This window comes from Triticum urartu, chromosome 3, assembly GCF_003073215.2.
Source record: "Triticum urartu cultivar G1812 chromosome 3, Tu2.1, whole genome shotgun sequence".
In the NCBI taxonomy this organism is placed as follows: Eukaryota; Viridiplantae; Streptophyta; class Magnoliopsida; order Poales; family Poaceae; genus Triticum; species Triticum urartu.
In genome coordinates this window covers 648,072,789-648,088,353 of record NC_053024.1, presented here as the reverse complement: position 1 = coordinate 648,088,353, position 15,565 = coordinate 648,072,789, and the positions used below count along the sequence as shown (strand labels likewise).

The window sequence follows — 15,565 nt, the reverse complement described above, 5'->3', positions numbered from 1 at the left end:
TAAATGAACACCTCGGTAAAACTAGTATTGAAGACCAAAGAAACCATCTATAACCATACATGCAAACCTCGCCAAATCTCACAGAAAAAAGCAGATTTCTCATATTAGGGAGAGAGAGAGACGTCTTTAGATTGACAACATTTAAACATATTGTGATTGTATGAGCACTGAGCACTGTCGACGAGGATGGAAAGAAGGATAAGTGGCAACACGGATGAGATGCCATGTGTTCAAATAAAGGTCATGTTTTTTAGGACGGAACTATTGGCGTCTTGAGTCATATTTATTGGCTTAGAAAGTGTGGAATTACTTTCTTGCCGTTGCAACATATGGGCTTTTTTCTAGTATTTATTAACAAAAATTAGAAGTACAACTCTTCTTTTTAAGGAAGCATCTATATCTTCAGGAGCGCATGTGTCTCGTGTGCCTCGCACTCTCGCTCACCTCAAGGTCGTCCTAATGGGCCGTCCCAAATCACGCAGGAACACATTTTCTTCTTTCTTTCTGCTTATATTTTTGAAATATTATAAAAAATATATTAAAAATTAATTTAATTACATTTTTTAAAATGAATCATGTGGCTTTTAAAAATCTTGACGCAATGTAATCTTTTTGTTAAAGAAATTTAAAAATATTGATACTATTCAAAATAGAAAGTTCATGACATTAAAAAAATGTTCATGAGTTCCAAAAAAAATATGGGACATTTGCAAAAAATATACATTGTACATTTAAAAAAATTGTTATATGAGTTTAAAAAAATACATTTTTAAATGTTCATCCTTTTCAAGAATATGTTTATGGCATTTATAAAAATATTGATACATTGTAAAAGAATGTTGGCATAGTTTTCAAAAAATGTTTTGTATTATGAAAAAATAAGTTTTGTACCTTTTTTATTTCAATGTGTATTTGAAAAATGTTACATATATTTGATAAAATGTTAAAAAAACAAGTCTAGAATGTTTATGATGTATACCAAAATGCACAATGTGTATGAAAAGCGCTAGACATCAAAACATATATTTGAATAAAAATCATGTATTTAATAACTGTTAAACGTGCATAAGAAATGTTCCTGGTGCACACGAAGAATATACAATCCATATGAAAAAAACTAGAGAATGGTTCAAAATAAAAGTAGAAAAAAAACTGAAGAAAACCAGTGAAAACCAAAGTAAGAGAGAAAGAGGACAGAGAAGAACCCCAAAATGAAAAGAAAAACAAAGAAAACCATGCAAGCAGTGAACGCCATAAAAAGAACACAGAGCAGAAGAAAAAGACCACTAGCGGCGCGCAAAAGGCAAGCCAGAGCTACGCTTTGCAGTAACAGAACCCAGCAGCGGGCTGGGATGTAGTCTTGATTTGGCCTAGTAACAGAAACTCTGCAAGGAGCTAAATTGGTAGTGTAAAATGCAGATTGCTATGCTCTGTCGAAAAAACTGCGGCGTGTCCAGTCGCTCGTGCTTATCGCCAAACCTAACCCAGACCAGACGTACGTACCTCTCGCACCTCACTGCGCTCATCCATCCAAGAATGAAGAGGCCCATACGTTTCGCACGGGTCACGGGTGGGATAGTTCCAATTCCGGTTGCTTGCCTTGCCTTGAGTCGCCCCTTTAGGTCGATCGTTCTATAGTGCAGGTGCAGCCGTGCAGGCACGTAGTACTACGTGCGATTCTGCAAAAGCGCACGAGCTTCTCAGAACCTGTGCGGTGCGGGTCGGGAAGAGAGCAGCCGAAACTCCACGTGGTTCACGGCCGCCACACCAGCAGCCCAATCCAAACTCGATTATTCTCGACCAGAAAATTCCGATCCAGGGAGCCTGGAAAACGGGTCGGAAATTCCACGGCCACACCACCGCCGGCCCACGCATGGATCATCTCGCCGCGAACGCACGCACACGAGGCGAACAAAAAAAAGGTTTACGAAGGGCCACGACAAAGCAAGGAGAGGAAACGCAGCGCAAAATAGCCCCCTGCCCCGCCTGAATCGCGCTCCGAATCGGATCGCGTGCGCGCGCGCGAAGGGGGAGGGAGGAGGGAGAAATGCCGCCGGCCCCGGCCGCGCTGCTCCTCGCGGCGCCCGCGGGGCTGCCGCTGGGCCTGGCGCCCTGGCGGCCGTGCCTGCGGGCCCCGCCGCCCAGGCTGCGGCTCCGGCTGCGTGCCGCGAGGATCCGCGCGGCGGCGACCGTCAACGGCGAGTTCGGCGGGCTCGGCAGGCGCCGCCTCGACGCCGGCGAGTTCATCGGGCGGCTGCGGAACGTGCTGCCGGGGGGCAGCTGGTGGCGCCTCGAGGACGAGGACGCGGGCGGGGCCGGCCGCGCCGAGGCCAGCGGGGCCACGGCCGCCTCCGCGCTCAGCCGGATGTGGGCCCTCGTATCCAACGACCGATGGGTCATCTTCGCCGGCTTCGCGTCGCTCGTCTGCGCCGCGGTAATGCGGATTGCCTCGGCCGCGTGGTTCGGATAAGCTTTCGTTGGTTGGTGTGGTACTGACTGCTGTGTGGTCGTGGTTGCAGCTCGCGGAGATCGCTATCCCCCATCTGCTCGCGGCCTCCATCTTCTCCGCGCAGAATGGAGGGGCCGTCTTCTACCGGAACGCCAAGCTTCTGGTTGTTCTGTGTATGATTTCCGGAGTGTTTAGGTCAGCTATCTCTTCCTTCAAACTGTGCTCATATCGTGTATAGGGTCACACTACAAACTATGGCTGCGCAACTATCTGTTTTCATCGCATTTCGAGTGAAGCAGACCACTTAGGCGTTTACCGGCACTTTACATTACATGAGGATTCAAAAATAAACAAATTAAATGTGCTGGTAATGGACAATCTAGGATTAGGGAAATGTTTTGGACTGAGATGTTTCCAGTTGGGTGAAGGATAGTATAAGTAGGATCACTGTAAAACGCAAACTTAAATTTCAACATTGTACATTGTGAATGCTGTGATAGAATCAGTGCGATCGCTGTGAAACAAAAAACTTAATTTCTGCAATGTACATCATGGACAATTGCACGTGCACAAACAAGTTTGCAAACATCAAAACAAGGAGTTTTGTGAGACAATCTGCACAGAACTAAAATTGTTTGCCTTAAGCATGCTTTTGCGAGTTATATTTGGGTTGCTTATTTAGCTCGTGTCCCCCTTTTGCAGTGGTGTGCGAAGCTGCTGTTTTGGTATTGCCAACATGATATTGGTAAAACCATGTTAGATTTTATGTAATTTAACAAGTCTATTCCTTCCAGGTTGCCCTTTGGTTTTGATCACGCTCTTACAATCATTATCTCAACTATTTTTCTTAGGTTAAACGAATGAGAGAAATGCTGTTTGATTCCATCCTTTCTCAGGTAAAAACAGAAGGGGAAAATATTGTTGCCTGAAGTACTAGTGCAAATAATACCTTTACTTTGAATTGCTGCAAATTTTCTTAACTCCATTGTATATTGTGCCAGGATATTGCGTTTTTCGATGAAGAAACTGTCGGAGATTTGACAAGTAGGCTTGGTTCTGACTGCCAGCAAGTGTCTAGAGTTATTGGCAATGATCTTAATTTGATTTCACGCAATTTGCTTCAGGTGAAAAGGTTGTTTAGTATCTGAGCATACAATACTCACCAGTAGCTTGAAAAGCTCATTTTTCATGTTGTTACTTTGTCTCAGGGTATAGGAGCACTGATTTATCTTCTAATCTTATCATGGCCTCTTGGACTGTGCACTATGCTTACTTGTGGGACATTGTCGACAATTATGCTAGTTCATGGACGGTAACAACTTGTTTTCACTTCTTGTGTAGTTTATTTCTCCCTTTTCTCTACTTGCTCCTTTCCCTATTATGTTGCTAGTGCGCAGCAATCTTGAGTAAATGCGACAAAATACCTCTCCCATGTTTCCACATTTTGTTGCTTTGCATCTTTGGCCATGTGAAAGAAATCATCATGACACTTTTGTTTTATAGGTATCAGAAAAAGGCCTCTAAATTTGCACAAGAGTTCACTGCAAGTGCCAATAATGTAAGTTTATGTCCTTTAATTGAAGTCTATTTGAGAAGGTTGCTCAACATTTCAGCGATTCACCCAATGTTTATGTTATAAATCAGGTTGCTCAAGAAGCGATAAGTTTGGTTAGAACAGTGCGAGTGTATGGGACGGAAAAGCAAGAGTTCAAAAGGCAATCACTCTACCTATTTTTCTCTCTTATATAGCATAAAGATAACACTATGCACGTCATAAAGCCTGTTGTACTTTCATAGGTATGCGAAGTGGCTGGATAAGCTGTATGATGTGAGCTTTCGACAGACGATGGCTTATGGAGGCTGGAGCTTGAGCTTGAATTATCTGTACCATTCTACTCAGGTATCTGATGTTGCTGTTCAGTTTTGTTAATATCTATATTAAAAATATAAGGCTTTTGTGTATGCTTCTCATTGCGCTACTGATGAAGTATTCTTCCAAATAAGCTTTGTGTAGGTTGTTGCTGTTTTGATTGGAGGAATAGCAATCATGAATGGGAAGTTCACTGCCGAGCAACTGACAAAATTCACACTGTACGCCGAGTGGCTGATTTTGTCTACCTGGTGGATTGGAGACAATTGGTCCTCCCTGATGCAGTCTGTTGGAGCAAGTGAAAAAGTCTTCCGGTTGATGGATCTCTTGCCTAGCAGGCAGCTTACCTCTAAAGGCAAGACTGTTTTTGACTTGACACATTAGTTTCGAGTCTCTGTGCTTGGATATTTTAATTGGGAGGATGTGCAACTGTTCGGTAGTCTAAAGCATTTCATTCTTGCAGGCCTCAGGTTACAGAAGCTGGAAGGACGAATTCAATATGCAGATGTAGAATTTTCATATCCTTCAAGACCTTCAGTATGTTAACGCCTTCCTTCTAAATGCTTTTCTGTTATGATTTATGAGCACACACATAGTAGGGTTCATCCTAAAGCTTGAGTGCTTTGTGATTATTATGAACTAAGTACGGGTTTTGGGTTCTGATGTGGCCCTTAATGTGCAGGCACCAATTTTGAGAAGACTGAATCTAACACTCAATCCAAATGAAGTAGTTGCAATTGTAAGATATACAGGCTGATGCTTTCATATATATGAATTTTCGCAAGTATTGATCTGTATCTGAATGTTCATATATGGTTTCTAATTTTAAAGGTTGGTCTTAGTGGAAGTGGCAAGAGTACTATAGTTAACCTACTACTTCAACTATATGAACCTACAAATGGGCAAGTAAGCTATTTCGACCTTGCTATTGTTTCTGTCCCTTCCAGGAGCCAGTATTGCTGCTATGACACGTTGAACTTGAAACAGACTAGTTATTGGTCTGAACTCTGAAGTTATATTTGTGACTAATGCAGATATTAATAGATGGTGTCCCACTCAGCGAACTTGACACCAGATGGTTCAGGGAAAGAATTGGTTTTGTGGGACAGGTTCGGATCCAATAAAACCAGCAAAGTCGTCGTGCCAGATGAATCTTTGTTGTATTTAACAGCATATATACTTGTTATATGCAGGAGCCTAAGCTATTCCGGATGGATGTTAGTTCTAATATTAAGTATGGCTGCCCAAGAGAAGTTAGCCAGGAAGAAGTTGAGTGGGCTGCAAAACAGGCTTATGCTCACGATTTCTTAATGGCTCTTCCTGATGGTTATAACACCATTGTCGACGATGCTCTTCTTAGTGGAGGCCAAAAGCAACGCGTCGCTATTGCAAGGGCCCTTCTGAGGGACCCGGCCATCTTAGTACTCGACGAAGCCACTAGTGCACTTGATGCCGAGAGTGAACATTATGTGAAGGTAAACTCTTCATGAACAAATTCTGTGCAATTAAAATGTACTTATGAGTAGATTGTTAATCTTTCTCTCTGCCATGTTATAGAGTGTCATCACAGAAGTTAGCACTGATCCTAAGGCTCGAAGAACCGTGATTATCATAGCTCACAGGTAATGTGTGCTTACTCCGGTGCCTGTTATTTTGAACACGGAGAGTCGAGCTAACGCCATTATTTGTTCTAGGCTGTCTACGATTCAAGCGGCTGACAGAATCATTGTGATGGAAAATGGCAGTATTGTGGAGGTATGTTCTCAACTGCTATTGCAAAGTGTTAACATGAAGTCTACACTAAAATTAGCATGAGAACACTTCTTTCAAGACTTGCAGTGTTGTGTACAAACATGGTCTAAGTTGTTCTGTATGGTTGTGCAGGACGGAAAGCACAGCGACCTTGTCAAGCAGGATGGATTGTATTCAAGATTAGCGCAGCGACAAAATGATGCTCTCCCGTAGCCTGAAATCACAGAAGGTGGTTTAGTCCACGCCGTATTTTTTCCAAGTGGAGCAGCAGGTGAGGGAGGCGTCTGTCATCGGTGTATTCTTTACGAGTGACCACGGCCTGGTTGGTCAAATAATTGAGGTTTCCTCAAAGTACCGGGTGCAAATGATCCACAGATGCCTACTAACCAAGCTAAGTTAAAACGGTTTCTGCCGCAAAAAATATAAGATAGACAGTATCCGGACGGGTGTATATGGAGGTTTAAGGAAATTGAGTAGTTCATACATGATTCATTTAGTTACACAATGTCAGATGCAACCTGTAACTATATATAAATATATATATAGGCACTCTGGACCTCAGACCATCAGAATCTTGTAATTAACTGGTGTGAACATTTACTTGGATTTTGATAGAAACTTGTATATTCAAAGTACCAAGATCTATGTGATATTGAAGATGGGATTTCTCTGCTTTGTTACAGTTGTTAGCTCACATGTGTGGGGCAGCCGTGTTGGTCCTGAAAATGCATTTAAAGCGTTGTTGGGTTTGTCCCTGAAAATGCATTTAAAGTGCTCTTAGGTTCGTGCCAAAATGCAGCCAATGCACTTGAACTATCTTAGGGCGTGTTTGGTTTGGGATCGAAGTGGAATGGAATGTCAGGATTGGTTTTGTTCCTATGTTTGCTTGGGATAATTAGGTGGGATGTGATGGTTGCAATTCAGTGTTTGGTTGGGGAATTTGGTTTTGTGAGTTTGTAAATCAAAAGGCATAACACAAGTTAACCTTTTCCGATAAGAATGGTTTAAAAAATCTATTCTATGTTTAAAAAATCCAGCCCATTTAGTAAACATCAATGCATCATACGTGAAGGTGAGGTCCTACCACTTCTCTAGTACCAGGAAAATTGGCACCAACTACAAAATGATACCCTTATGTCCCTCAAAACTCAAGTTGCGCAAGAAAAACTGTCAGGGTCTCGAGCAAAAAGCATTTGCAAAAACCAAGCATCTGTGACCGCCCGAAAATTGATGATACAATTGTTAGCTCGCATGTATAGGTTATCCTGAAAATACATTTAAACCATTCTTAGGTTTGGGCTAAAATGCAGCCGATGCACTTTTAATTATGGATTGGTTCTGCTCCCATTTTGCTTGGGTTAATTAGATGGAATGTAATGGTTACAATTCGTTGGGGAGTTCAAATGGAATGGATTTGGTTTTGTGAGTTTGTAAATCAGAAGGCATAACACAAGTTAACTTTTTGAGTAAGAATATGATCTTATTAATTCTATGTTTAACAAATCCAGCCTATTTAGTAAACATCAATGCATCATACATGAAGGTGAGGTCCTACCACTTCAGTAAACATCGGTGCATAAAACATGAAGGTGAGGTCCTACCACTTCTCTAGTACCAGGATTCTTGGCACCCACTACAAAATGACACCCAGTTGTCCCTCAAAACTCAAGTTGCGCAAGAACTCGGTCAGGATCTCAAGCAAAAGCATTTGCAGAACCCAAGCAACTGCCACTGCCCGAAAATTGATGATCACGCATTCTTCGCATCTTCCCATCAAGCAGTCTTCTGTTTTGCTGCCGTGTTGGAAAGATGAGAAAGGGTCCTATGGCCGACGAACACAAGGAACACGCTGAGGAAGCTGAGGAACTTCAGAGTTGTGAAAAGATCCAGCTGTTCCGACAGAAGAATGATAGTGAGCATTAACTTTTATTAGTGCAATTATATGTTTCACCACAAGGAAGATGCTAACCTTAACCCAGAAGAGAACATAGAGCAACAGTACTGCTCCGATTCCGGCATGGAAGAGTGATGCGAATGCAGCTGGTCCTGGCAGGGAAGGGAAGTTCTTCAAGTTGACTCCCAGACGCATAAGCTACAAGTAAATGCCAGAAGCACATTATTAGCATCAGTATGTTGAATAAGCATATTCTCAACAACATTTTTGATTTAGAGTAGGATACTCTCAGCAACTTTTTTGATTTAGAGAAACCAGTACAGAAGTGTGATAGCAAATGAAGAAATAAAGAAAGAGTAGGAATTGTTGACTCACCCCAATCAAGAACCCAATGAAAGGGAGGAGCGTGAGGCCAGTAAATGCAAGGGAGACTTCCTGCGGTGGCCTCTTCTCTGGCACACGGAATATGTGTTCTATCTCCTTCTGTGGCCTAAACTTTGCTAACGGGTCAACAGCTTGTGCCGGAGGACGTGGGGCCTTTTCTGGGGCCTCCGGCAAGTCCAACTCCAATTGGCCAAGGGCTCGTAGGAACGAATTTTCCTGAAGCAGACAAAGAATAATCAGCAAGGCTAAACCAAACAGAACTGTAGAGTTATAAATGTGGCAACATACCATTGAAGCATCACCAACTGAAAGCTCGAGGTCATATGTTCCCGAAAGGTAGTAAAATTTCTCTACCAATCCAAGAAAATCCTACAATATATTGAACAAGCATATAAGAAATCATGTTATGATTCTTCTGGAACCCTCAAGAGCTGAAAGGCAGCAAAAACATGCAAATTAAGATATGTTAAGTGATCTTTTGGTACTTCATCTCCACATCTGACCACAGTAACATCATAAAATTCAAGCACAACAGGAAGATGCGTCCACCATCACCATCATACTTGCTGGACAATATTTAACAGGTTAATTTCAAATGTATTGGCACCTGGATAATCTTGTTCAAACCTCACTTGGTCACAAAAATGCCAACAAGTTTCCTTCCTAGAGTTTCTTAAAGCTTCCTACAAAAGGTTGTTTGATTTGTAGGAATAGAAAGGCCACTTTGTACTCAATTTCAAATGAAATTTTCCATCACGTGTAACCCCTATAATGTAGTCTAACACACTTTGGTGTCAATTCCTACGGTGTCCAGCATCGAAGGATATTCTAGGGACCTGCCACTAGAATCCTGCGTTTTTCAGAATCATGTGAATCAAAGAACTCCTGAAAACAAGTTACATAACCTAGCTAGTACCTTCTATGTCAAAAGCCTCTGTCGGTGTATGTGTTTTTCTGGATAATATAATGGACAACCTAAAACCTAATGGAAACATTTGCCGAGAGAATGACAAGAGCAAAATGAACTCTGGAGTAGGTTACTCAACTAGAACAATTTTGAATTGCCTCGCAGAACCTGGCACCACAAATAAGTGTTCAACCTTGCTTTCATGCTTTAACTTCAAGAAAACCTGGCAACAAATTCGCTAAATCAAGTCAGGAAAAGAACTAGTACTGTGCCATTTGAGAAAGAAAATGGAGTGTTATTGTGACCTGGTGAGGTTTAAATGTGCGTCCAAGTGGTGTAGATAGTTGAAAAGATAGACGTAACTTCTGCAGATGGTTCGCAGAGAGAGAAACTTTTGTATCTTTCAGCAGATCTAACCTGTAATGAATCGGATTTGAAATGAGACATGCAAAATAAGCCGTTTTGCTATGAAATTAGAACCTAAACTTCCATTCCAAGTTTCACATAACTCAACTAATATATTGTTCAACATCACAACTCAGCTACATGACTGAAACAATGCAGGATATGTTCTCAAACAAAGGTCAGATGTGAAGAGAAGAACCACATAATAACAGGTTAGGAAGTGTTATTCGTTATTCCAGATGAGAATGAACTAATTTAAAGTGATCAAGGATATAGAGGCTGCAATTACTTGGGTGTTGGTGTCAGAGTTAGTTTATCTTTAAAATGTTGCTGTAAAACATGCTTTTCTAATGGCATGGAATCAAGTGGTTCGAAGAGTTTACTTTTCGACAGACTCCGCACTCCCAGCATCATTCTCAGAAATTCCAATTTCTGCCTTGTCAACTTTGATCAGTCCTGTAACAACGACAGACTCGGTGTTTCTCCCTCCAGTAGTGTAAACAGTTTCATGTTCTGAATCCTGAAGAGTAATCTTGAAGATCGAAGGGCAAAAACATCAGTAATGTAAAGTAATATTAGTCTATTACATTATGTGTATATATCAAACAAATTAATAAAGTTTACAGGTACCTCAAAAACTAGCGAGTACTTCCCAACATCTATTTTCAATGGAGTAATGTCCAAGTAATGAACATTGTTGTCGAGGTCAAACTGAAGTTCCTGATAGCAAAAGGAAATGGATATTAGGGAATTGTAGCTAAAACACGGACAAAACAATGGTGAACTATTATAATGAAAAAATAAGTTCCAAGAGGTAAACACCAATCTAACTCTGTACCTTGCTGTCAGTGGTGATGACCTTGGAATCAGAGCCCAAGACTTGCACAAGATTCACTCTGAGCGGAGGTGCCGCAGAACCAAACACTGTAGTTACTTCAACCTGAAAATAATATATATCAAGGGAACACGAGTTGGAGTTAATTACACTGCACTAAACACAACATGTGTCAAAACTCAAAAGCAATACAGCGCAAGATTGCAGCTAAATGTGGTACAATTTTCACACACACGCCATATACATCTTTTTAGCAGACACTATTGTTATTAAATCGCAACTACAGAAGTACCACATAGGATGCATATGCTTGTATCGAAACAAGATAAATTCAAGTCTACAACATTTAATGAATACAGAAAGTGCTTGCAAGAGATAGAATTGCTCACAGTAACAATCATTAGTGCAATATCGATATGCCTACTACTATTTTACACTACATTGCAGAATAATATAATGGACAAACAAAAAATATTATCATTATATTCAGACAAAATCAAAGAGACTAGAATGTGATAATCACCTTAAGCTGGTCTTTGGAGGTCAGTGACAGTACTTTGGAAGGAAGTGAAAGGATCAAAGGAACAAAGATCCTGCATGTTGTAGAAACGAAATAAGCACCACAGGGCAACAGAGACTAATAATAATGTGGGGCGCAAGTTTATCGAGAATGCTAAAAAAGAGAGGAAAACTTACCTATTGCTTTCCAGGAGCGACAAGGACTCAATCTGATTAAAGCAATCCTTTCCACTACCTGGGAGCCCAATACCAAGAAAGAACTTTGCCAAGCCCAGTATTTTCTCACCAGGGACCTGTGGGTTGAGTGTTGTTGGTTATGGGAGGTGCTTAACATAAATTTAATGAAAAAACACCAAAATGAAATGAAATAACTTACGTTCAATTTCCCAGAAACAACATTAGCGAAGGAGGTGACACCACGTACTACTGAAGCAGAAGTTGTTATAGGGCCCTTGTATTCAGAACCATCAACATACTTCTCATCAAAATAGAAGGTTCCATCATCTGAGAAAACACATATCATAAGAAGCTATCAACAGTAAGAGGAACATTTTCACTTGCAAGTGGTTTCTTCGTATCGTAGTGGAATAGTATCAAAACACACTAACTAAATAGTACTGCTAACTATCCAAACATGCGACTCAGTATGCCATAGATTTAGCAATTTGGTAACTAAGCTCCTACGAGGTGTTAACCAGGCACCTTGACTCCTGGAGAACTCTGGTCGAGTTTAAGTTGATAAAATAGAAAAAATGACTGGTCTATCAGCGCCTTGTCTTAAAGCAATTTAATCAAATGTTCATCTTCAGTGAGCACAAAGAAGACGGTTAGAGAACATACCATAGCTCTTGATTGTGCCAAATAGTTTCACGATGTCATTTTTAACGACTCCAATCTGATGACACAGTATTAAAAATCAGGACCGCCAATAGTGGCAAACTTCAAATGATATACTAATAAAAAATGACGCGCATAACAAATTCAGAACAAACACATTTGACTGAAACTTGGAAGAAGCATTCGGCAACAAATTGTATGAGCCAAGAAGGAAAGCAGAACATCGTACACATACACAAGAATGATATGGTAACACCTAGTTGATTTGAGATTGTTATAAACCAAAGGGCATGGCACATACAGAGACATGGCTGCAACTCTTTTAGGATGATAGATCATGTCATGTGCATTTGTAATTCAGATGAATGGATGTTGTGAGATGTAATTAGAATGATATAAGCTGAGGGATAAACAACTTGTTATATAGCCGTTTCTCTTTTGTATTGAAATCAAGCTCTTCCTGTTTCCAATACTTCATAACATATACTAGTATTTAAGTGTATATTCACCCATACATCTTTATTACTTATGTATAGGAAGATAACAACGTAACAAGCATTGCTTGTGTATAAGGTTTTCACTGGCATTCAGTTCAACCCTCTCCCCATTAAAAGAGTTTGTGAGACAACATGTACTATACAGTTATCCGACTTCTTCATCTCTTACATTCAAGGAAGATAATCACATATAAATGTACAACAAGTTAATGAAGTAATTCAAGCACAAGCAGAGAGCATATACACACCATAGACGGATCAACCTCCGCATCAGACAGTGAAACAACTCCTGCCAATGCTTCTAGTGCTATACCTGTTGCAGAACAGTGTTTCTAAACATCAGTGCCTGATACATTTGATTTGCAGCAAAAAACAGAAAAGGTCGCAAGACAAAAAATATTACCAGCAGCAAATGTGCTGGATTCAGCACTGTTGGTGTCATAGCGCCATCTCCCATCACTTTGGCTAAGTGCCTATAGAAACAAAGATATATATCAGACAACTCTAGTTTAAACAGCTGAGCAAAATTGTGATTGCAAGAACTACATAAGGAAAAAGTGCATAGCATATTGCACTGCTTTAACCTTAATTGCGTGAAATGTGCTATCGGCATCAGACAAAACAACACTGTGGCCTTGTTCCTGCAAAAAATCAACACAACTTTATCATCTACCAGATAAAATTCAGACAACCAACTAACAGCAGTGCTGGAAAAAAATTAAAATAAAAACATCAAGCTGAAAGGGCATTAGAGGGAGTAACCTTGAGGCTGAGCAGCCCTCCCACAGAATAGTAGAACTCCAGCAGCGAATTGGTGTCCTTGATCACCGCCTTAAGCCTCGACGCGACGTCCTGCCATGAAGAACGAATCTCAGAACACCATCAAGCAGGTGAATACCAGCAGAAGCAGCAAGATCTCCAGAGCTAAAACCCACATCGTAAACACCGGCATCGACGCTGCATGCGAGAACGCCAGCGATCTGGACCGCGTGGAACAGATCCTTGGCGGGCGACGAGGACGAAGACAGCCTATCCGCGGCGAGCTTGCAGGCCTTGCCATCAAGGCCCTTATCCCTCTGCACTCCGAGTATCTTGAACGTCCTGACCGCCTCGTACGTCGTCTCCAAGCTGCACAGCGCTCACAGACAAAACCAGCGATTAGAACGCGGCCATGACCCGAGATTTCGAGGGGGCAGCCCCGTGCCGGATCGATCTGAGCCGGACTAGGTCCTTAATTGCGCCCACGAGGGGCGAAAGCTGGAGATCAGGGGAGACGGTGATGCTGGCGAGCGGCTACGGAACTTACTCGTCGGGGGAGGCGGCGAAGAGCTCGGCGGCGACGGATCTGTGCGCTTCGGAGACCGGGCGGACGGCGGAGGAGAGGGGGGCGACGGCCGCGGCGACGAGGAGCAGGAGGACGGCCAGGGGCGGCAGCCTCCAGGCCATGGCTGCGGTGGCGGGCGGCGCCGGCCGGAGAGGGGAGGGGGAGGGGAGGGGTTTAGGAGACTGGGCGGATGGGAGTGGCCAGATCTGCTTGAGGCTGAGGGAAGGGGACGACTAGAAATATTTGGCCTGCCCCAGGGTCGTTCGCCTCGCCTCGACGTCTGGGCTCCGGACGGTGAACTGCTTTGAGATTCGTATAATGGCTTCTTCGAAACTTCTTTTCAACACACAAGTCCCGTAGGCCGTCGGATATGGAGGCTGCCGAGCCAAGGTGCGAACACACACGTCAGAGCATCTCGTAAAAATGATCAAACTTTTAAATTTGCAGGGTAGGTTAAAAAAACGCACTGAATTTTCAATAAAGAGTGGATTTTATCTACTATATCTATCTATATCTATATCGATATCATATATATCAATATAAAAAGACCTAAAGAGGCAGATCTAATAGATCTCGGCCATCCGTCGCGTTAATCCAACCGTCCTTATTGTCCTAATGGTAAGCGACTAAACACGTTTAGAGCTAATCAACCATCTCCTCCCTGATCCCCTTCCTTCCATACCCTTTCGCACAAAGAAAACTGACACAAGAGAACAACCGCAAGCCGCCGCACCTTCGCCATGCCGCCCCTTGCACTTCGACCCGCCACATATTAGGGCCTTCAGCGACGCCGCGCCACCATCGTGTCGACCTGTCACGCCTTCAAGGACGCCGCCTCTCACACCTCCATGTCGTCCCCAACCATCGCCTCGCCTGGCCATGGCCCTCGGCAGTTGGGACGCCTACTAAACCGCCTGCACATCTGCCGGGGATGCCCCCTAAACCGCATGCAGCTCGGCCGTCAGGGAGGGGGACCGCCTGCCCGACTGTGTCGGCCGTCGGGAACGACGGTAGCAAGGTCGCCAAGAAGATCAGGCCGAAGGACAAGCACTGGGTGGCCACCGATGAGAGAGAGAGATGGCGGCCGCTCCTGTACCGGATGTTCAAGGTTAAGGGCATCCTTCTGGATCCCTACAGGTGCATTATATCTTTAACGCTCAGCATTTTTTGTGATTTATTTGTTCAAATTTTAATAAACCACGTTCTAATTTTGTACATGTCACTATGGCACAAGGTAATCCCCTAATCGGTCAAACGCCCGTAATGCAGTTGATCCATAAACGATTTACTTGTGAAAGCTTACTTAGTAATCGGCCTATCCATAGTAAGTTGGCGGAGCATGCAGTCGCACTCTGAACCGGCAGTGTCCTGTTGCATATGAACGTGTATAGGAACAGAATATTATCACCTCACAGCTTATGTTTCGAAACATACAACTTGAAAAAATTGGTTTGGTTTGGTTACAACCAATGAATTAGAATAAACATAAACAAATTTTAAGATTACATGTGCACATTTACTAGTTGACTCAAAATGAAGCATGATGTCTCCATAGTTAAGATGGGCACAGCCAACACCGACACGTACACAGAAATAAAACCCCCTCAATAAATAGCTAAATCATATAACACCATATTTATGCCTAAGTGAGGAAGAAGAAAAAAATCCATGAAGTGATCAAATATGCTATCAACAAACTACAAAAATGACCATATCTGCGCCGACCAATTTTTGACTCCACAAGGACAACTAGGTTCTTCAACGGCAACATCTTCAAAAAGGGTTGAACGTCGCTGTCACTAAATCCAATCAATGCCTTCAATAAGGTAATGATACAAAAATATCGACATCGTCACATATAACCAACTTGGGTCTGAACTAGGTCCCCAAAG

General features: G+C 42.4%; 2 protein-coding genes across 2 annotated transcripts; one reads left to right on the top strand and one right to left on the bottom strand.

Moving 5' to 3' along the window:
• The first annotated feature begins 1,889 nt into the window (after positions 1-1,889).
• On the top strand, positions 1,890-6,746 carry LOC125545677 (ABC transporter B family member 26, chloroplastic-like). Its single transcript, XM_048709700.1, has 18 exons — positions 1,890-2,434; positions 2,520-2,644; positions 3,152-3,194; positions 3,301-3,345; positions 3,451-3,573; positions 3,658-3,761; positions 3,953-4,007; positions 4,094-4,164; positions 4,247-4,349; positions 4,464-4,674; positions 4,783-4,856; positions 5,002-5,058; positions 5,151-5,225; positions 5,354-5,428; positions 5,513-5,794; positions 5,877-5,941; positions 6,014-6,074; positions 6,204-6,746. Exons 1-18 carry the CDS (start codon positions 2,048-2,050, stop codon positions 6,282-6,284), a joined length of 2,037 nt encoding a protein of 678 aa, XP_048565657.1. The 5' UTR covers positions 1,890-2,047; the 3' UTR covers positions 6,285-6,746.
• Positions 6,747-7,530: 784 nt separating this feature from the next.
• LOC125545676 (dolichyl-diphosphooligosaccharide--protein glycosyltransferase subunit 2) lies at positions 7,531-13,912 on the bottom strand. The gene is made up of 19 exons (XM_048709699.1): positions 13,656-13,912; positions 13,285-13,477; positions 13,112-13,201; positions 12,934-12,990; positions 12,753-12,822; positions 12,598-12,662; positions 11,856-11,910; positions 11,392-11,519; positions 11,193-11,308; positions 11,020-11,089; positions 10,500-10,601; positions 10,292-10,381; positions 10,045-10,193; positions 9,562-9,673; positions 9,396-9,479; positions 8,638-8,718; positions 8,341-8,565; positions 8,041-8,163; positions 7,531-7,961 (listed from the first exon to the last, which is right to left on the bottom strand). The coding sequence occupies exons 1-19, from the start codon at positions 13,793-13,795 to the stop codon at positions 7,845-7,847; spliced, it is 2,067 nt and encodes a 688-aa protein (XP_048565656.1). The 5' UTR covers positions 13,796-13,912; the 3' UTR covers positions 7,531-7,844.
• Positions 13,913-15,565: the final 1,653 nt, after the last annotated feature.

Bases quoted from the DNA above. Each gene is read 5' to 3' on its own strand.
- LOC125545677 (XM_048709700.1), top strand. From the start codon at position 2,048: ATGCCGCCGGCCCCGGCCGCGCTGCTCCTCGCGGCGCCCGCGGGGCTG. The intron at 3,346-3,450 runs GTAAAAACAGAA...ATATTGTGCCAG, and splicing joins TTGATTCCATCCTTTCTCAG to GATATTGCGTTTTTCGATGA. The intron at 5,795-5,876 runs GTAAACTCTTCA...GCCATGTTATAG, and splicing joins AGAGTGAACATTATGTGAAG to AGTGTCATCACAGAAGTTAG.
- LOC125545676 (XM_048709699.1), bottom strand. From the start codon at position 13,795: ATGGCCTGGAGGCTGCCGCCCCTGGCCGTCCTCCTGCTCCTCGTCGCC. The intron at 12,991-13,111 runs GTTACTCCCTCT...GATTTTTTGCAG, and splicing joins GAGGGCTGCTCAGCCTCAAG to GAACAAGGCCACAGTGTTGT. The intron at 12,663-12,752 runs GTAATATTTTTT...GTTCTGCAACAG, and splicing joins ATCCAGCACATTTGCTGCTG to GTATAGCACTAGAAGCATTG.